This window comes from Phascolarctos cinereus, unplaced genomic scaffold, assembly GCF_003287225.1.
Source record: "Phascolarctos cinereus isolate Bilbo 61053 unplaced genomic scaffold, phaCin_HiC Scaffold_4;HRSCAF=312, whole genome shotgun sequence".
Classification (NCBI taxonomy): domain Eukaryota; kingdom Metazoa; phylum Chordata; class Mammalia; order Diprotodontia; family Phascolarctidae; genus Phascolarctos; species Phascolarctos cinereus.
In genome coordinates this window covers 30,034,531-30,057,483 of record NW_027555847.1, presented here as the reverse complement: position 1 = coordinate 30,057,483, position 22,953 = coordinate 30,034,531, and the positions used below count along the sequence as shown (strand labels likewise).

Below are 22,953 nucleotides of genomic sequence, written 5' to 3'. Positions count from 1 at the left end.
AATGATTAGATGGTGGGACCAAGCATTTAATCAGTGAGCTAATCTAGCCTGCGTATACCGCTGCCATTTTCAGAGTGGAAATCACCCTACCTTTAAGAAATATAGAAAGGGCAGGGAAAAGACTTTTTAACATCCTTGAAAAAGGCCTTTTTTGGGGATAATACAAAAAAGGAAATCTCTGTTCTTTTATTTTCGCAAGTTTTCCCTCTCCTCCTTCTTTTAACCAGATCACGAATACCACTACTACCAAAGAGCCGCCATTAGTGTCTACTGCTATCTTTGTACTTATCATTGGTCTCAATCACTCCTCTGTTTGGTCTTAACGTATGCACTCCATGAAAGCTCTCCTATGTGGGAAACAACCTTACAGGGTTTTATGTAATTATTTGGTCTTTAAAAGTTATTCTCTGCAAGACCAGTCTAACAAGTATTTATTAAGTGTTCAGGATGACTAGCCCCTCTGGGGTAAGGGCTTGCTAGACCTTTCCAGGGCTGCTCATCCACCTTTAGTGTCCACCTGATTCACCTAACTCTCACCTGTAGCTCTAAGAATCTGTAGTATGCACAGTGACCACATCCCGGTAAAACTTCTCTGCAGATGGGCTAAACCAGGTTGAGGGTAACTGATGGGACTCAAACCTGTTGGTGAGTTAGGAGGGATGTCTACCTCAAGCATGTGAAAGCTTTCCCTGGCAGAAAGGAACAATTTGTTCCAATGGCCGTGGAGGCAGCTACAGAAGGGCTTAGAGCTTAGGCATCAAAGATGGCACCAACGTCATTGACTGCATTCCAGGCCATCGCCAGTCAGCCTGACTTTTGTCCTGACACTGGACTTTGAGGATTCTGGAAAGAGGGAGTAAGGCTGACTATTTTGTTCAACTTTGCCTCACTTAAATCCAGTTCACACATGAGTCAAGACGTCACCCGTGATGTCATTGGTCCTCTTTGAAAAAGGACAAACAATAATTAGGTGCCTCCTAGCTACTTGGCATCAGGATACAAAGTCAAAATGAAAACAATTACTCTCCTCAAGGAATTTATATTCTACTTACAGGTTGACTCTGATATAGTAAGCCCCATGTAATTAATTATGACCTTATTATTATGTCTGGTTAATCTTGAAAATGGGCATAATAGCATATGTCTTATAGGGTTATTGTGAGGCTAAATGAGATAATCCACACAAACACCATAACTGTTAGCTATTATTAATATTATTGTCTCATTTTCTTGACTTTATCCAAGGATACTAATTTCTTGTACCTCAAGGAATTGATGGTTCCCATTAATATTCTCCACCAGTTCATTGGATAGCAATTTCAGCTGTCCTGCGGGTTGAATAACCTGTGAATTAAGCTAAGTAAATAGCATAATAATGCTATTTTGTACTTAACCCACTTCAAAGGGAAATGATTATATTCAGGTTAAATATGGACCTGCTTCAGGCTACCAAACCATATAATGGATCTCTTTGCTAGAATGCACTTTCTCATGTATCACCAGGGGTGTATAAACACTGTCAAGCTTTTGATAGTTTCATTGAATATTGTTATTCTTTTGAATTACATTCTTTGGATCAAAGTTTTATGTGTGAGTCAGTCAAGAGATTTCTGGCCAATTAACCAGTGAAATGAATTAATCAGAGATCCCAACCGTGACCCAACTGGGGTCTCAGAAATCAGCATGTCTTTTTATGAATAGGGTAATCAGGTATAAAATCATACAGTACAGTTACAAGATTCAAATCTAGCTGAGCCCCTCCTGAAGCCCAGGGGACTTGTTGCCACAGTTTTTAGACCTTTTTCAAGGAGTTCAAATTAATGTGCTGTGTCATGATTTGGTGGTAGTGGTACTATTAGCCCCCTTTCCTATTAAATATGTGATTTGGGGATAAGTGGAAGACAGGGATATAGCATGCCGACTTCCATCTTTCCTGATGTCTCTGCTTCATCTGACACTATTTAGCACCACTCCTGGATGTTGTTTTCTTTGGGGGGGTCTCTTGAATCTCCTTTAACCCATGTGAGGTCTGCTTCTCAGTCTCCTTTGTTGGATCATCATTCATGGGGCTCATACCCCTTAGCGATGGATATGTATGACCCAAGACTTTGTCTTCAGCCCTACAGGAACAAGATAGGGGAAAGATAGTTAGAACACACTTTGTCTGAAAAAAGATCTGGGGGTTTTGGTGGGCCACATGCTCAATGTTGGTCGATATTATACTGTGCAACCAAAAAAAAGCTTCCAAAAATAAAGAGATGAGAAGTCCCATTGAGCTCTGTCCTAGTCCAACCTCTTCTGCATTATTGTATTCAGTTCTGGTATCGCACTTTAGAGTATTGATAAATACTCTATTGATAAATCGAGGGGAAAGGAATTCAGAATGCTGAAGAGCCTTGATCATTGATCATTGAAGGAATAGGGGTGTTTAGCCTTGAGAATAACAACAACCACCACAACCAACATTTATACAGAGCCTGCTATGTGCCAGGCACCGTGCTAAGCGCTTTACAAAGTCATTGGAAGAGAAGACCAGGATTGCTATTGGGTTGAGTTATCTATCTTCAGGTATTTGATGGGCAGTCATATGCAGGAGGAATAGACTTCATCTGTTTGATCCCAGAGGACAGAAGCAGAAGCCATGAGTAGAAGGTACAAAGGGACCAATTTAGGCTCGATGTCAAAAAAATCTTCCTAACAATGAAATCTGTGCAGAAGCGGAATGGGCTGCCTGGAGAGCTGGTTGGGCTCCCCCCTCCCCCGCAGGTGTTCAGACAGCAGCTGGATGGCAGTAGCTGGCATTTATACAGTACTTTTTTTTAAAGGTTTGCAGAGAACTTTACAAATATCACATTTTATCCTCACAACAACCTTGTGAGGCAGGTACTATTATCAGTCCCATTTTACAGATGAGGTAAATGAGGCTGAAGGGGGTTCAGTAGACTTACCACAGGTTACACAGTTATTAAGAGTCTGAAGCTTGATTTTGAACTCAGATCATCCTGACTCCAAATGCCCCATCCACTGCACCACCCAGCTGCCATCTCCCAGATGACCTAGATGGATGATGGCTTATGTGTATGGTAAGTGGGTATAGGTGTTGGGCTAGAATCTAGACCAATGGTTGCTGAGGTCCCTTAGAACTTCAGAATTCTGTGATTCCATTCTGAAATGCCTCTAGGTTAGGATATAGTCTCAGATAAAATAGGAACTCCTCTGTTTGGCATTTCAAACCCTCTGTTACCTGGCAGTGTCTGACCTTTCCAGAGTTATCAGACTTTACTCCCCTTCTAGTACCCCACCCACACACACACCCACACATACACCCCTATACCCCCCCCCACACACACACACCCTACCATCTCGGTGCCATGCCTGGAATACATTCCCTCCTCAACTGTGCCTCTCAAAATCCCTTATTTTCTTTAGGACTCAGGCCAAACATCACGTTCTACATACAGCCTTTCCTGATCCCTCTAAGGACAGTGTCCCCTCTCTCCCCAAATGCTCTTGTATTTCTTTTGTACATACATACTCTATCCATATTGTTAGTTCCCAATAGAATTTAAGCTCTTGGAAGGCAGGGAATATATATATATATATTTTAATCTTTGTATCTCCAAGCATAACAAAGTGCCTGCCATATAGCTGGCACTTAATAAATGCCTGTAGATGACTGATTGATTCCTGTTGTGGCCTCAGATATATCCTACAGATCTCAAGGTCAGTGACAAATACCCCTACCTTTTTATCACAGAATCACACAATCTTAGAGTCTTCAAGTACCTCTGATGCTACCTAGTTCAAGTGACACCTAATAGACATCTCCTCTGCAATATTACTGATATGTGATCTTTGAAGTTTTGCTTAGGGGAGGGGCGGAAGTACCATTTCCCTATGCCATCCATTCCATTTTTAGGTAACTCAAATTGTTAGGGAGCACGTAGCCTCACAGGCTGGTATATTTATTTTCCAAGTCCATTTCTTTCCTTTTTATTCTATATTCATTGTTCTTTGCACAAAACATCTTTTTTAATGATCAAGCCAATTTATTCTATCTCCTATAATTTCTAAAATGTTTCCACCACTCCGTAATTGTTATGTACAGAACCTTCCATTAACTTTGGCTTTTTACGTATCTTTAAAGTACACACACATTTAAATCACTGATCCATTTAGAATTTATTGTGCTCTATGGATTGAGATGTGCATGTAATCTCATTTTTCTCCATATTTCAATATGTAGTGACAATGATGCTCTGAGCACTTTCAAAGGTGTTTTCTCACCCCCTACTCAAAAAAGGTCGGCAGCTTGGTGGCTCATTAGATAGAGTGCTGGGCCTGGAGTCAGGAAAACTCATCTTCTTGAATTCGGATCTGGCCTCAAGCACTTAACTAGCTGTGTGACACTGGGCAAGTCACTTAACCATCATTGCCTCAGTTTCTTCATCTGTAAAATGAGCTGGAAAAGGAAATGGCAGACCACTTCAGTATCTGTGGCAAGAAAACCCCAAATGGGGTCATGAAGGGTCAGACAAGACTTAAAAAAATGATTCAACAAAAACACCCAAAGGAGAATAGTCAACAATTTATTGATTTGCCTTATTGATGATATCATCTTTTAAATGGTAGAGAAACCATCAAGTTTTGGAACTGTTCCTCTCAGGAGAAACTAGTTGCAGGGTTGAAAATGGTGGGGATCTTGGAAAGAAGTGCTCACTGCCTCTTAGAATTATTGATAGATCTTTTCATTTATGAATTATCAGTCTCAACTCCTGTGTCCTATCAACTTTCACTTCATATCCAATACTGAGGGTCACAAATTTTGTGCAGACTAGCCAGTGTGATATACCCATTCTGGAAACATAGATTAATAATTGCATGAGGGAATCGTTTGATAATTTCAGGAAATTGTGTAGTTTGCCAAGTTGAGGTCCTAACTAATTAGAATTTTCTGTGAATCCAAGCACATGCTTACCTGACTTTTATTTAAGACTTAGGAGTCTTCTCCCAGAGTCCATGGTGCTCATGCATCTTGGGCTCCTGGTCCCTTGACTATGGTGGTTGGGTTCCTCATGCCATGAGAAAATGAGGTGAAAGGTCCCAAAGACCTATAGAAGAGGAAGAGTTGAAAAATCCAATGACACAAGAAGGATTGTAGATTAGGTTCTTAGATTTGTAAATGAACTTTAGACATCATTGAATCCAGTCCTCTTATTTTCCGTATGAGTGAACTGAGGCTCAGACAAAATAAGTGACTTGTCCAGGGTCACATATCTCTGATGTGGGATTCAAACCTAGGTCTGCCTGACTCCAAGTCCAGCCCTCGGTCCCTGGCAACATTGGGAACAGTATGGAAAAGCACTTGGATTGGAGCTAGTAGCAAAACTACAAGAGACTGAAGACATGCTGAAGAGAATGAAGAATGGCAGGAATGTTAGAGTGGAGAATCATGGCTGTGATCTTGAAGTAAGGCCATTGGATTGACCTTGGATGTGAGAGGTTAATGAGCGATCATGTGCATTGGATGTGCACAATAAAGGAGGTTTAAAGCTTTGGAACCTTGAGCCTGTACTAGGAATATAATGCATAGGATGCGCTGTCCTGGTTGGCTCCTCCATATACCACCTGGTCATGGCTGCAGTCTGGTTTTGGTCTTGTATCGTCTTAGTGTCATGGAGGAGAAGTAATGGCTAATTCGTACTTTGAGATGTCCTTGTTGAACTGGAAAAAGTAGATGCCCATTGATTTGGGAATGGCTAAACAAGTTGTGGTAAATGAACATATGGAATAGTATGGCACCCAAGGAAATGATGGCTCTGAAGAATTCAGAGATGTACGGGAAGATAGTGAGCTGATAGAAAATGAGGTATGACAGAACCAGGAGAAAATAACATACATAGAAATGATAGCATCATAAATGATGGAACCAAAGTTAATCCTCATGATTATAGTACCAAGATAGTCTTTAGAGTGAAAATGAGAAATCACATCTCCTTTCCTAATCTGTAGAGGGGAGTGACCATGGGTATAGAACACAACACATACACTGGCAGACCTGGCTGATGCAGTATTGTTTTGCTCGGTTGTTGTTTTTTCCCTTTTTCTGCTTCATTTTTTGTTACAAAGGAAGGCTCACTAGGTGAGGTTGGGCAGGGGAAGGGTTATATTCTGAATTAAAGGGAATGTGAGGACAAAAGATATTAATAAAAATTAACAATTTAAAAAATAAAGAGGAACTTAGAACCCCACCCCTGGAGGGAAAAAAAAGTCCTCTTTCATCAGCCATTAATAGGCTAATGTCCAGAAAATGGGAATAGGTTACCAAATTCACTTTTAGTGAAAATAATGATTCTGTGGTTGGTGTCTAACCTGGGCCCCATCAAGGCTAATCATTTCTTTAGTCAACAATTTGTCTTAAAGTCAACAGGTCTCCCAAAATGTGTTTAAATTTAATACTTTTAAGCAAGAAAAGTAAGATCCCAGATCATCAACCTTCCAATTCATTCATGCTCAGCTGTCAGTATTTTTCATATATAGGTCATACATACATGAATGCGCTAGATATAGAGGACGATGGTCCTAGTTGTATAATAGTGGACTTTTTTCTTTTTGGTCAGGCAATGGGGTTAAGTGACTTGCCCAGGGTCTCATAGCTAGTAAGTGTTATGTGTCTGAGGCCAGATTTGAACTCAGGTCTTCTGATTCCAGGGCCGATGCTCTATCCACTGTGCCACCTGGCTGCCCCTGGACTTTCATTCATATACTAAATGGCATGTTCCAAGAAAAGAGAGATCATAATAGTAAATGTTTGTGCAGGACTCACTGTAAGCCAGGCACAGTGCCAAGAACCTTACAATTATTATCTCATTTCATCCTTACATCAACCCTAGGAGATAAGTGTTATTATTAACCCCTTTTTACAAATAAGGAAACTGAGGCAGACAGAGGCCAAGTGATTTCCTCAGAGTCACACAGCTAGGAAGTGTCTGAGGTGGGATTTGAACTCAGGTCTTCCTGACTCCAGACTCAGCACTCTCTCCACTGTACCATTAGCTTCCCATTTCACCCTTATATTTTCTCCTGTGCCTAATGCAGTTCACCTAACATTTTGCATGTAGCAGCCTTAAAAAAATATTATATATATATATATATGTATATATATATATATATATGTATATATATGTATGTGTATATATACATATATGCATATGTATACATATATATGTATATATATGTATGTGTATATATACATATATGCATATGTATACACATTTGTACATGTATATATGTATCTCTGTACCTGTATATATTTTGTTATTGTTATTCAGTTGTTTCAGTCGTGTCTGACTCTCCATGACCCCATTTGGGGTTTTCTTGGCAAAGACACTGCAGTGGTTTGCTGCTTCCTTCTCTAGCTCATTTTACAGATGAGAAAACTGAGACAAACAAGGTTAAATGAGTTGCCCAGGGCCACTCTGCTAGTAAGTGTCTGAGGCTGGATTTGAACTCACGAAGATGAATCTTCCTGGTTTCCAGCCTATACATCTATGTGTGTATGTGTGTGCTTATATGTATACACATATACACATATACATGTGTATTCTCGCCATATATATTTTTATATGGATATATAAATTGAGACATGTAGGATCAATTGAACAAATATTTATTAAATGTGGTCTCTCGGTCTCTAGAGAGACCACATTTAATAAATGTTTGTTCAATTGATCTCAGACCTCTCCATTTATATTTGAAAGCTGACATTAATGGGTCCGTGTATTTGCAAAATCAACTATTTGTTGAGCAACATTGAGGTGCCTCATCATGAAACATTCACTCACTAATATCTTCACCTATAAAGACGTAATTGGTTAGCAGTACATCCACCTGCCCCCTTGTTGCCACACACAATCTCTAGTAATATGTGCCCAGCTCTGTGTTTCAAGGTTAACAAGAACTGCACAATTTATTTAAGTAATTGGGCACAGTGGAAGGAGTCAGGAAGACATGGATTCAGGTCCCACATCTGCCAATAGCAGTGAGATTCCTGGTCAAGAAGCTCCCTCTCTGTGCATTCCAGTGTCATCACCTGCAAAATGGGAATGATAATAGCCGCTGCTTCACAGAGTCATTGTGGGGATCAAATGAAATAATGTTATCAAAAGCATTTTGCTAAATTCAAAGTACTTTAGAGATGCCAGCCGTTTTCTTCAGGGCAAGTAAGTATGTCTCTTCTCAAGCTTCTAGGCCATCTTCTCCCATCTCTACCTGGTGCAGAACATACCTACCGGCCATAGAATGGTATATAGGTGGAAGTTTCTCACTGGGAGCTCCCTCCATCAGTGAAGTCACAGGGCTTGTTGTAGTCATTGTCATCGTCGTCGTCGTCGTCGTCGTCATCATCATCATCATCATCACCATCGTTATTATTATTATGAAGATCAAAGATCTTAATACGGAAGCCACTGATCCCCAAGAAGTCTGTGAATAAATTTCTGTAGACCTTTATTTCAATGTAATAATTTCTTTTATAATTCTCTGTTACATTTTATGCACTCAACACATTATTCTGAGAAAGGTTCCATAGGCTTCACCAGCCTACCAACCAGCTCCGTGATACACACAAAGTTAGGAGCCCCAATGGAGAAAAGATCAGACAATGTTCTGGGAATCTCCCGAGAGACAAATATAGACGGTGTATAATTGTTTATAATCTCTGCTTTTGTCAAACCAGAAGGGAATTACAAATATTATAGGACCATAGGATCATGGGTTAGAACTAGAAGGGACCAGAGAGATCATTTCTTTTCAGTCTTTCATTTTTATTTATGAGGAAACTGAGACCCAGAGAAGTAAACTGACTAGCCCAAGTTCAAATAAGGGAGTGGGTGGCAAAGCCAGGGTTCACATCATGTCCTATGACTCACCACATGAGTCCATCAGTCTTGACACTGGACCATCCTCTTAGGATTTATTGAATGGACCCACACCATTTTTTCTGGCCCTTTTTTTTTATAGCCAGGTGCTAATTAGTATGAATCATGAATTTTGGAAAATGATCGCATGATTCAAATTCTCACTGTTCGTATTCTGAAAATGAACAGAATTTTGATTATATCCATGACACTTCAACACCTCCTTCCGCGTTTGCCGTGACTCATGGCCTACTGTGACATGTTTAAAAATGGCTGCTCCAAGAGGCACCATCACCAGCACACAAGGGTTGCCTTTGAAGCCTTGGCAAGTGACATTCTTCTCCTAACTGACCTGGAAGCCAGGGCTACTGCTCCACTAAATAAGTGCCACGTGGCATCCCCCCCTTTTCCTTTTGGGGAATGTTTCCCATAAAGAAAGATTACTCTTAAAAAAATGCCCCAGCCCCTCTTTGCGATTCTCTATTGATAGAGAAGGTCATCGCAGCCTTTCAGGCCCCCTTGGGGTGGGAGCAACATTGAGTTTTTTCTTTTCCTTGGGACTCCCTCCAAATGGATTGTACACTGTGTTGGTGCATACATGTAAAAAGGTGACTAATTAAAATTCAAATGTAATGAGATGAAGTTGAGGGTTCCAGCCCAGCTGCCTTTGTTTTAGTCCCTGCATGCTGCCTGAACCTAAACAATGTGGCTCTCATCCCGCCTTCTGAATTCAACATGTCTAGCTGAAGAGGAAAGACATCTTTTTCTAATCCATCCCAGAAAAGAAATGCAGGCCATTTGGGTTTTCCAGTGTAATTTCTTTATGTTCGGATGGGGTTGTATGTGAAATCTTGCCTTTTTTTTTTTTTGGTAGATTCTCACTGAAACATGCAAATGTGTCTCTATCACCTAGGTAACTATTATGGGACACCCAAACCTCCCAGCCAACCCGTCAGTGGGAAAGTGATTCCCACTGATGCTTTGCACAACCTTCAAACGGTCTCCAAGCAGTCAACCCCGAAACGCACCAAGTCCTACAATGATATGCAAAATGCTGGCATAGTACACACGGAAAATGACGATGAAGATGACGTCCCTGAAATGAACAGTAGCTTGACAGGTAAAGGGGAGAGTGTCTCTTTCTGGAGGGGAGTTGGGGGCTGGGGAGTAGGGCAGGAGAGGCTGGCTCTTTCTTGGAACTTCCCTGTAGGGATCTGGCAGAGATATCAGAGTTCTCAGTCTAACCACATTATTTTCTTTTTCACAGGCTACACATTATTCTCCCCACATCATTTTATTCAGTTTCTGTCCTATCTAGTTTTTTTTTTAAAGAAGCCTGAAAAATGTGTTGCAGAAGGCGCATGTTGAATAACCTTCATCACCTCTCTTTTCTCTTCTTTAAAAACACTACCCATGGGTTATCATTATTATTGTCATTATTACTGTTATTATTATTGTTATCATAATCATAATCATCATCTTCATCATTATTATTTGTCTCAAAGCTATCCACAGATGCCAGTAGTCTCTTATGGAAAGAATAATAGCTTTCATTTGACAGCTTAATATCAAATTCCACTTTATTGACAAGAACATCTTATCTTTTTGAAGCAAACCACCATGAATGAAGATAGATTATGAGAAAAATTGGAATGTCATATTGGCTCTTAAGTTTTCACCATGCTTAAATATTTCTTAAATATTTTTTAACAGTAGTCATTATCCCATCTGTCAACATATGAGGCAACCGTCTGTCATGGCGGCTGGCTTCGTAATGTGACTATGCTCCCATTATTTCTGCCATTACATGCTCCGTATCCCCTCCTCCCCCAAAGGAACATATTAAAGCATTAAAGAGATTTTGTTTTGCCACAAGAGATATTTGAGGATTGGAGGGAACTGTGGGGTAGGTGAGAATGTATCATTACAAACCACAGGCTGATAATATGGACATCTGTGTGATTTTTTTCATGTTTGTCAACTAAATTTCCTGATGATGATACCAGTTTGAGTTGGCAAGAGTCAACAGTACTCACAAGGTATCTGGCATCCTTTTTATGCCTCTGTACTGAGATGAGTTGAATGGTTTCAAACCATTGCTCTATTGGCAGAACCCCTAAACTTAAGGATAAAGAAAGCTTTAACAAGTTTCCTTAGATAGACCCATTGTTCTGTCAGTCAATATGAGGCCTCCTTTCACTGGTGAAGATGGCGAGTCATTTTCTGTTTCTTATCCCATGCATTTTTTTGTCCATGTTCTTCAATCATTACACTGTAAAGGCAGGGGAGTAGGGAACAAGGGAGGATGTCTATGAAACCTGCTAAAGGCATTCCTCCCATATTCAACAGATGCAAGAAGCAAAGAGGCAAATTTAGGCTTGGAACAAGGCAGACTTTCTAACATTTTGTTGTTTAAAACCAGAAATGGCTTCCTCAGGAAGTCACAAGTCCCCTGTCACTTGAGATCTTCAAAATATGGCTGAATTGACCAACTGTTCCCTATATATTTTGTTGAGAGAATTCTTATTCAGGTACATTTGGCCTGGGCTCAGCTGGGTGGTACAGTGGGTAGAGAACCAGACCTGGAGTCTTCCTGACTGATGAAGACGAGTTCAGTCCAGCCTCACACACTACTAGCTGTGTGATCCTGGGCAAGTCACTTAACCTTGTTTGCTTTAGTTTCCTCATGTTTAAAAAATGAGCTGGAAAAGGAAATGGTGAACCACTCTGGTTTCCTTGCCAAGAAGACCCCAAGTAGGGTCACGAAGAGTCGGACAGGACTGAAAAGTGGCTGAACAAGAACACATTTGGCCTAAGTGGCCATTGAGATCTTTGCCACCTCTGAGCCTCTGTGACTGACCAGTTCTTTGGACATGCTGTGGCTCTCAGAGCAGTCCTTGGGCTTGCTGTCTGTTGTCTCTCACTAGAGCCATGTGACTGACCCACACACTCTTGCTCATGCTCAGGCCATGTCTTGATGATATTTTTGATGCCACTTCTTACATTCAAGAGAATAGGCTGCCCTCTATCCCCACGTAACAGGCTCCTTTCCATTGGCTTTGCTGACTATCCCTGTGCTTTTCCAAACCAAAACACCCTGACCACCACTTCTGTTTGTATCCCCGGTGACTGGCTTACAGTGAACAATTAACAAGTGTTTTTTCATTCATTCATTCAGTCAGTCAGTCATTCTTTGTCCAAGACAGTTTCCATGAGGGTGAAAGACAGTATAGCATAATGGATAGGGAACTTTCATGGAGGTTGGGGTTGTAATCCTGATTCAAACTGGCTGTGTAACTGTGGGAAAGTCGTGTCTCTTTTATGTGCCTCAGTTTCCTCAATTATAAAATAATGGGTTAGACTTGATGGCCTGGTGATACCTTCTAGCTCTATATGTCTATGTTCTTATAATGTATGATCCCACAATGCTGACAAAATTTTGGCAAGCAGCCTGCCATAGTGGATGGAGAACTGGGCTTGGAATCAAGATCTGCTCCTGGCACGTACTGGAGTATGACTCTGGGAAAGTCACTTCGCCTCTCAGTGACCCAGGCAACTCTCTGAGACTAGAAGCTGCAGAGCAGGTAGAAATCTACACTGGTCATAGGAGTTTCCTCACTGGGAGTACCTCTGACCAATGAAATCACAGATGTGTACCCAAAAAACCCAAAACATCTCCTGTCCTGTTAACTGTTTATTTCTTGTTTGTTAAACCACTTTCATTTTTACTTTCATTTTTGCTCAATTAGCATCACCCAACTGTGTTCTTGGAGAAAAGTATTCATGATATACAAGTATGAGAGTCACCTAACCAAGCAAAATACTAATCAATTGGCTAATTGATCTACACATGCTTAGGAACATCTCCACACAGAAGCATTCTGTCCAATATACCTCCACTGTGCATTTGCATTCTAGGCACTGAGCATCCAGGTCTAGGATTTGAAAATCATGGCAGTTAGGGTCTTCATAGGATAGCGCTACAATTTCATCTCTCCAGAAGACCTTGGCTTAGCAGAAGCACATCTCTTCATCATGGTCTGTTTATTCTCATCTTGATGACTATGAGATGAGATGACCAAGTGCCCCTCAAAGTGACTTTTGTCCCTTGGGGCACAAATGAAACCAACTCAGCTAAATCGTTTACTCACCTCTCCAAGAAAAACCTGTTGGTCCTCCTTCCATTGAGCTGCCAGTTCTTTGATCCATCATTTATAGTGAGACTGTCACTCTAGATATGATTCAGTTAGTCTAGCAGAGGCCATCAGAGAAGGATCTCAAATTTCTGCAATTAGTTTCATATTTATTAGATAGTCTGATAGCTACGTGACTCTTGGCCTGTGACTCCTTTTCCACTGCTGTCACCATAGAATTGGAAGGAGATCTGTTAGATCTATGTTTTAGATCTCGTTAGATCTATGATTTAGCTCACTGTCTGGCACATAGTAGGTGCTGTATAAATACTTGTTGACTTGATTTGATTTTTCGCCCATTACTGTGGCCAGCCTTCCAAGGATGCCCCATTCTCTGGAATTAGCTTAGCTCAGATAGCAGATTGAGCTGGTCATTAGTAACATATTCAAAGTTAATTCAGCAAAAAAGGTCTTGGGTTCCATTGGCAGAGCCCCTAGGTTCTGTAGTCACCTCCTGCAGAGTTGTTGAAGTAGGAACTCATTCATTCGCAGAGTGGGACCATTCAGTTATGTACAGCAGAGTCCCTATCCAGCCTTAGCCTGTATCATCATTTTGTTTGATATTGTTTCTTTCATGGAACCAATTAATGAGAAGCAGTGTGTTCCATTTAAAGAGTTGGACGTGACTGAAAAATGACTAAACAGCAATATATTACTGTATTCTTATTACTCAGGTATCTTCATCCCCCTCCTACATGGAATGCCAAATAAACCACCCTCAAATTCAAGGGCACATTTGGGGATGCCAACAATCGGTCATCACCTGGCATCAAACAAAATGCCTGTAGAATGATTGGTGCTATACAGCCGTTGGAATGTGGGTGTGATTAAGCTCTTCTATAGACATCACATTCATTGCCAGATGCATTTGGGGGAGTTGCATATGGAAACCATGTTGATCCTCATGTGAAGTCCTAGGCATCATCATTATGGCAGCTCCATTTTCCAATCTTTCTGCTACCACTCAAGGCAATAAAATGCCTAAAGTATAGATAGAACTGTAGGGAAGGACCAGCACACTAACCGAAACTTTGTTACGATTGTTTGAAGCATCTACCACACACACAGTGCTGTGTTAAGCACCAGCAACATAGATAGATACTATTACCCAGCTCTAAAGAGATTTAAGTGTCAATCAACAGATCATCCCTCACTCCTAAAGTTAACTTCATCTCAATCCGTGCTGAGCAATTACTTAGAATCAACATATTTCCATCTTTAGTCTATACCCCATTAACTTTTATTTTCCTCATCTATTGTGTCTCTAAGCACCTTTTGATGGCTTTCTATACATTTGCTCTGTGATACGCACTGGTGAAGGATGGAAGGGCCCTTTTTTTTTTACTGATCCTTGGTCATCTTTCAGAAAATCAGTCATTTGTAGCAGAAAGTGCAAATTGGAGTCAGCGTGTGGCACATGTTCGGTAGAGAGTTGACCTTGATGCTACGAAGCTTGGATTTGAGCCCTGACTTTGATGCATACTGGCTCTGTAACCCAGACAAGACATTTGACCTCTCCAAGACTGGAAGTTGCAGAGAAGGTGCTGACCTCCATGGGGTAGGGATAGTTTTCTCACCAGAGAGTTCCCAACACCAGTCAAATGACTGCTCCATTCCTTATCCCTACCCTAAGGTTACCTAGGATTAGGGTGGAGGGAGAAGAGGAGAAATAGATAATAACGGTCTTTAATTTTTTTTAAATTCATGTACTGCTTGGCACAAAAGTGCTTAATAAATGTTTATTGGTTGATTGATTGAATCATGACATTGAATAATGGCTAGTGCACTGGATTTGGCAGTAAGTCTGAGACTGAAGTCCTGTCTCAAGTACTTATCAGCTGTGTGACCCTGGGAAAGTCACTTAGAGTTTCTGAGCCTTCTCATGTAAAGTTGGAATAATAATAGCACTTATCTCATGGGGTTGTGATGAGGTTCAAATGAGGTGAGAGATATAAAGCACATCATAAACCTTTTAAAGTACTCTATAAATATGGGCTCAGAGCAATTAGGTGGCTCAAGTGCAGAGCACCAGTCTTGGAGTCAGGAAGACTCCTCTTCCTGAGTTCAAATCTGACCTCAGATACTTACTAGCTATGTGACCCTGGGCAAGTCACTTAACCCTGTTTGCCTGAGTTTCCTCATCTGTAAAATGAGCTGGAGAAGGAAATGGCAAGCCACTTTGCCAAGAAAACCCCAAATAGGGTCACAAAGAGTCAGACAAAATCAACAACAACAACAACAGCAACAAAATATGGGCTATTACTATTATTCTCAGGATGCTGACATTTGTTTTCATCAGAATCTATTATGATGCCAGGAGAATATGTAAAATAACATTATATGCGCACTGGTAGTTTAGAGGGTAGGGATCTATTCATTATCCCACCTGTTTAAAAGTAATTACCTTTGTTAGATAACAGTACTTATTAAATGACACACTCCATCCACACTGACTTAATAGAGCCAGTAAACCTCCTTTCTTTTGAGAGAGTTGGTCATGCCCAGAAGAATTTGTATAAAAGGAAAGAAACAATCTGAGAACCAGATAGCCAATTTTAAGTGTTTGAATAGATAGACCAGAAGGATTAGGGTCTTACTGAGCTAAGCCAGGAATCAGCTGCCCTGATGCAACCAGGGAAAGGATGGGAGAAGATAAGACCCAGCTGCAGCAGAAAAGGAGAGTATGAGATAGCTAGGTGGCACACCTAGCTAGGTAACTAGATAGAGCACCAGCCCTGGAGTCAGGAGGACCTGAGTTCAAATCTAACCTCAGACACTTGACACTTACTAGCTGTGTGACCCTGGGCAAGTCACTTAACCCCATTGCCTAGCCAAAAAAAAAAGAATGAGAAAAGAAAAGTAAATGAAGAGAGTGTTGGCCCCATTGTCATTTTTGAGAAGACCAAAGCTGATCCCAAGTCTTGAGAAAAGGTCTGCTCTTTCCCCAACTTACTCTCCAGGTATGGGTCTATTCATTTATGCTGAAATATAATACTCAGACCTTTGCAGGAACTTGGATTTTGACGTCACCCACAAAGAGACTAGAGGGCCCAAACTTTACTAACTTTTAGGAATTTTCCTAATTGGGAGCTCAGAGCAATTCTGATTGAATTCCCAACTTTTGCTCTCCAATAAACTACCTAACATTTCAAGGAACCAAGTGGATCTTAGGGGCCATAATACTATCCATTGTCTTATAATAAACTAATCGTTGTAGATAAATGTAAGTCTTGAGGGCAGGAGTTAATTTTGTCTTCATATACACAGCACAATAATTTGGTTCCCCACCCCCACCCCCCCCATGCCTTTTTTTTTTCTGTACCTGTGCTTTCCCTTCCTCTACCAAAAACAGATCAAGACTTTCTCTTCAAGTTGTCATCTCTGGGATTTTCCGAGTATATCACATTGCCTCCAAAAAGAGATGTCTTATTACTTCATTTCCCATTCTCATTCCTACTGCTTCTTTTTTCTTCTCTGATTGCTATTGCTAGGATTTCCAATACAATACTGAATGAGGTTGGTGACAGTGGGCATTCTTATTTCACAACTGACCTTAGTGGGAAGGCTTGTAGCTTGTCCCCATTACAAATAATACTTGCTGATGGTTTTAGGTAAATGATTTTTATCAATTTAAGGAAAAATCCATTTATGCCTATATTTTCACATGTATTTAACAGAAACCAGTTTCATAAGCTTTATCGAAAGCTTTTGTTTTATTTCTTAAGTTCAGAATTTTTTTTTAAAGAGTTGTCATCTGAGAAGGTTGGCTAGGGGCCCTAACAGATCAAGTGACTTGCCCTAGGTCATTCAGTCAGTGTTTTGGAGGCAAGACTTGAAGCCAGGTGTTTGGGATTCTGAGGACATCTCCCTGTTTATCATACCGTGCTCCCTCTTCTGGGTATAAGAGATCCAATCAATACTTGATTTGAATAAATTGAGCTGAATTTGGCATTATTCCAACATCACAGAACTGGTCACCTGATCCAACTGCTGCCTGCACAAGAATGCCCGGTACAATATACCAGACAAATGATAAATCAGCTTCTGCTTAAAGACCTCTTTGAGGAGCAACCACTCCTTTGGGAGGCCACCTCTCCAAATCTTAGAGAGCTCTGATGGGCAAGAAGTCTTTCCTTGCCTCAAGTCTACATTTGCCTCTTTGGGAATCATGGAGGCTCACCCAAACAAGAAGGCAAAAAGACCTGTTGGCTCAGAGTACGGTATTACAAAATAAGTCCCAACGTTTCTGGCATGATTAGGTCATAGAATTTCAAAGGAAAAGGGGGTCCTAGAAACCACCTAGTGCAGCAGCTTCATTTTATGGATAAAGGAATGATGGGCCAGCATGGTCAAATAATTTCCTGAGGGTCACAGAGGTAATAAAATAGAAGAGCTAGGATTGGAACCCAGGTCCTTTTTTGCTCTAAAATTAGTGGGTTTTTGGTTTTTAAAGCACAGCATGTAGTCATCTGCCTTCTGAAGAAGTAACTGGTGATATAGGCTTCCTTCTGTCCTTCGAAAGGAAGCTTTGAAGTTAACTCATTGAAATGCCGTCTGCATATTTTTCTCTTGTTTGTATTGGCCATCAGAATTCATAAGATAGTCTTTCCTTCTGGCCAATATCTACTAAAAATATTTAAATGAGCTAATACAAACAGTGGCTAGTGAGGGCATTACGCTAGTGCTTTCTTTCCCTTTCTTTTCATCCTGTTTTCAAAAGCAACTTTTTTCTTCCAAAAAAATCTTCTGACTTAGAAAGCTGGAGCATGTGGAGGCCCGAAGCAGCTGGAGGTCATGTTTTGCTGGGATATTTTGCTTCAGAATCTTTGGAATTTCAGTTATGAAAGTGATCCTTCTTTTCCTTTTAACTAACCAAGTTTTGAGAGAGATATCAGAGCTGAATATATTTTCCAGTATCTTCCCTTTTGAAGGAGCCGATCTGACGGATCATTTTGATGCCTTCTGCCAAATAAAATCTAAGTTAGTCAGGCAGTCAATAAGCTTTTATGAAGCTTTAAGTGCCCCGAACTGTTTTAAGGTATGAAACCAGAATGGTTTTATTTTCATTTGTAGAACATGTCCAATGTGAAGCTAGGATTCCATCGGCCATTAAGGGAGGCATGACGGTTATAACTATATAGGTGATAGGAGTCAGTTTTGGTCAGAGCACATCTGGAGTGAAGTGTTTGGTTCTAGGCACCTCATTTTGGGAAGAACATCATTAAGTCTTGGAGAGCATCCAGAGGAAGGTAACCGGGATGGTGAAAGACCTCTTGAGTTCATGACATGAATGTTGGTTGAAAGGACTGGGAATGCTTAGCTTAGAAAAGTGAAGATATGATAACTGTCTTCAATTCACTCATTCTATTTGGCCCTAGAGTACAATTGGTAGAAGTCAAAGAGACAGATTTAGACTTGATGAGAAGGAAAACTCTCTTATATCATAGGTTAATTAACTGCCTCATTGAGGGCCTGAATGATGGGCTGCCTTAGGAATGCAAGCCCTCCTTCAATGGAAGGCTTTACACAATGGCTGAGAAGGCCACTTGTCGAGTAGATTGCAAAAAATAAGGGTTGGGCTCCACGGTCTCTGAGGACCCTTCCACCATTGGGCTTCTGCGATTGCAAATGCAGTTTCTCTTATCCTGTTTCTTTTTCTGTCTTTGCACAGATTCTGGAGAACAAGAGGAGAACAATCCCCATAGTACAAGAGAGACAACCTTGCCACCTGTCAATAATAGCATCACCACTGTTCCCATCACGGAACCATCTCAGAAGCTCCCTCAATACCTACCTCTTTGTGCAGAGGAAAACTTAGGTCCTCTACCTGAAAACTGGGAGATGGCCTATACCGAAAATGGAGAAGTCTATTTTATAGAGTAAAGTATACTCCTGTTTCTTCTCTCTATGTATGTGCGTCTTCTGAGGCTGCAGATGGAAGCCAAGTCTGAACTAACTGATTGACTGACTGCTGAGTATATAGCGTGGGATGACCAGATAGAAATTTATGCCTTTTTTAAGAGGTTTTCGGGAAGTTTTGCAGTTCACCCAAAGAATGAACAGAGTATTCATTCTGATCCTTTCATTAAGTCTGAAGAGACTGTGAGAGAATGAGGTTAATCGTTTCCCAAAAGAAAGAGGGCCTCAAGTGGAAAACTGATGACTAAGCACTTTGGGAATCAGCAAGCCCTTTGTAGGAAACTTAATTTAGGCCTTAGAGTAGTGGCACCTGCAGCCGCCTGTGAGAAGTCCCCCCAAGGAGCAGAGGGAAAGGAATGTTGGTGTGGTTCTTTTTCTTTATCCACTGGAAGCAGAACAGTACATAGGAAGGAGCGCTAACCCATGTTCAAATCCACCCCCACCCCAACAGTCCCTGTGTGACCTTGAGCATGGTGCTTAACAACCCCGTGGGCCTTAGTTTCCTCATCTGTAAAATGAAGGAGTTGGATCAGCTTCTGAGTTTGTTTATACCTCCAGATCTTTGACCCTTCCATCTTCCATCCAAATGTGTCATACGGACTTGGATAGGAGTCATATCTGTTATTGTTTAGTCATTTTTTTCAGTCATGTCCAACTTTTCATGAGGTTTTCTTGGCAAAGATGCTGGAATGATTTACCATTTCCTTCTCCAGCTCATTTTACAGATGAGGAAACTGAGGCAAACAGAATGAAGTGACTTGCCCAGGGTCATGCAGCTAGTAAGCATCTAAGGCCAGATTCGAACACAGGAAGTTAAGACCAGGCATTCTATCCACTGCGCCACCTAGCTGCCTGTGGGAGAGATAAGTTGTGAATACTCATTACTGGTTTTTAATGAAGATTATAAAAGTCCTTCAGAGAAAGAGCCATGGAGTCTGAATGCTGATCGAAGCATACTATTTTCTCTTCTTTTGTTTTGTTTTTTCTTTCTTGTGGTTTTTACCTTTTGTTCCGATTTTCTTCTTTCACAACATGACTAATGTGGAAATAAGTTTAATATGATTGTGCATGTATAGCCTATATCAGATTGCATGCTGGCTTGGGAAGGGGGGGAATTTAGAACTCAAAATTTTATAAAAGTGAATGTTGAAAACTAAAAAGTAAATAAATTGGTTAACTAAAAGAATGTTAAAAAAAAGTCCTGAAGAGACTGAGTGGCTTAGTGGGTAGAGGCCAGGTCACAGAACTAGGAGGACCTAAGTTCAAGCCCTGCCTATGACATGTATTGGTTGTGTATCCCTGGGCAATTCATTTGACCTCTCGCTGTCCCCAGGCAACTCTCTAAGGTACAAGTTAAAGCAGAGTTGTTGATCTGAGTTATTGGGGACATTTCCAAACTGAGAATTGGCTACGCTAATGAACTCATAGGTCTAGATTTAAAAAAAAAAAAGCACCCAGTGATTGAAGAAGACCCATGCATTCAAAGCCTAAGCATTCCCTGTTAACTTGGGATGGCTTCTGCAAGGCCTGTTGGAGCTCTCCAGCATCAGCGGCTGTGCCTTCAATGTTGGTTGTCTCCTGCAGTAGAGATGATGTGGTCCTCTTTGACCACTGGACTTGGAGTCTGGGAAACCTGAGCTCAAAGAGTGCCTCTTACACTTGGTTAGTTATGTGACTGTAGGCAAATCTCTTAAGCTGTTGGAGCTTCTGGCACCTCTTCATAAGTTATAAATGGATCGTGTCTGTTAGATCTGCATCAGCTCGTACTGAAATCATAGGGCTTGACTTGCTGCTACATCTCCCCAAGTGCGTAGGACAGTGCATTGTGCAGAACAGATGTCCCATGAATGTTTGCTGCATTAAATAGAGTGACATTCGGAGGGGGAAAAACACACAAAACAGGACCAGTGTCATGAGAGTTTTCCTAATATAGAAAACTCTTCTTGATAAAATTCTTGATCATAGTTGCTTAGGTGGTATTGAAAAGAGGGATATTTTGGTTAGGAATACTTTACTGCTGGGAGTTGGGGGGAGCTAATACTAAACTAGAAACTTTAGCACATTGGAAGTGCTTGGCTCACCAGTCATAAGCAGAGGTGGCCTTTGGCTTCTGCCGTTGCTTGGATGACTTCATGTGTCATAGAGACTTGTACAAAGCAGTTGACTGCTGTTACTGCTGCTGAGTAGAAGGTACCACCTTGGTTAGACATTACAGTATCTGAGCCTTGCTATTTAGTTTTAAATTAAATTTCTGAGTAATAAGAGTTTTTTGGTTTTACTTCACGGTATCCTTCATTCTGAAACAGGGATCATTGTTCTAGTACCTCAGTTTGGGTCCAAAATTATGTCTTTGGTAAATCTCAGTCCAAGGAGTATCCTTTCTTCCTTTCTTTCTTCCTTTTCTTTCTTTCTTCCTTTTCTTTCTTTCTTTCTTTCTTTCTTTCTTTCTTTCTTTCTTTCTTTCTTTCTTTCTTTCTTTCTTCCTTTTTTCTTTCTTTCTTTCTTTCTTCCTTTCTTTCTTTCTTCCTTTCTTTCTTTCTTTCTTTCTTTCTTTCTTTCTTTCTTTTTCTTTCTTTCTTTCTCTTTCTTTCTTTCTTTTTCTTTCCCTCTTTCTCTCTCTCTCTCTTTCTCTCTCTTTTTTTCCCTTTCTCTCTTCCTCCCTTCCTCCCGTCCACTTTTGAAAGGTCAATTATATTTGATGTCAGAAGAGCCATGAGAAAGTGTTCATTGCTTGATTGATCAAAGTGTGGCAGAAAGTGCATTGTATTTGGTGTCCAAAGGCTTAGATTCAAACCTTGGCTGTTCCACTGATTTTCTATCCCTAACCCCTCTGGATTATAGATTCCTTAACCATAAAACAGGGCGGATTGGATGAGGTGACCTCGAGGGCACAGGTTTTTAACCTCAGATCCACAGATAGAATTCAAGGCTGGGGTGGTAAGGGGTGGAGGGTGTGAACTTGGATGGAAGAAAGCTTGCATCTTTTCCCTAACCTCTAATTAAAACTCAGCATTTTCTTCAGTTATTTAAAAAAAAAATACACCCTTCTGAGAAGGGCTTCTCCAGACTGCCAAAAGGAGCTGTGGCACAGAAAAGCTGAAGAACAGCTCTCCTTTCTGTAGCTAAAAATAGGTGGCCCCTGGGGTAGTGCAATGAGTGGACCGTGTTCTGGAGTCAGGGAGGCTGCGTTCAAATGGAGCTTCAGACTCTTACTAGCCAAGTGACCCTGGGCAAGTCATTTAACTTCTATCTGCCACTGTTTCTTCATCTGGAGATGGTGGTTTTGAGGTTAAATAGGATATTTGTGAAGTGCTTTGCAAGCCTTAAAGCACTATGAGAGTGCTATCATTATTATTATTATTATTATTATTATTATTGTTATTATTATTATTTATTATTATTATTATTATTATTATTATCCTTAAATCTGATGCTATCATCAGTATGATATTCATGTTGACTTTTAAGAAATCATTTTCAAATCCATGAGGACAGGGACCTCATCATCTTCATCGCCTTTGCCCAAGTGCCTAACACAGTTCTCTCTGCATATAGTAGGTTATTTAATGAATGTTTTTTTGATTAAATTGAATATTGGCTGCTCCCTCACACAATGACATTTATAACTCGCTTGTCACTTACTATATGGGCAAATTACTTAGCCCCAGTGGACCCTAGTTTTCTCATCTCTAAAATAAAACAATGGGACTTGATGCTTTCAGAGGGCCCTTCTGCCTCCAAAGCTATGATCTACTGTGATTTCATATTAATCACTTTTATATAGAACTTCGAAGTTGATAAAGCACTTTTCTCCCCCTGACCCTTTGAGATAAATACTATAATTATTACTATACCCATTTTATGGATAAAAAAAAGTAAGGCTCAGAAAAGTTACTTGCCCATGGTCAAACAGCTAGCAGGAT

At 40.6% G+C, this 22,953-nt stretch overlaps 1 protein-coding gene across 21 annotated transcripts in view; it reads left to right on the top strand.

Moving 5' to 3' along the window:
• Positions 1 to 22,953, top strand: part of MAGI1 (membrane associated guanylate kinase, WW and PDZ domain containing 1) — a 711,509-nt gene that overhangs the window by 567,431 nt on the left and 121,125 nt on the right. For all 21 annotated transcript variants that reach the window (XM_078152122.1, XM_078152126.1, XM_078152128.1 and 18 more), the window contains exons 4-5: positions 9,832 to 10,038; positions 18,783 to 18,990. In XM_078152122.1, coding sequence (XP_078008248.1) covers positions 9,832 to 10,038; positions 18,783 to 18,990 — 415 coding nt within the window. The remainder of the gene's footprint in view (positions 1 to 9,831; positions 10,039 to 18,782; positions 18,991 to 22,953) is intronic.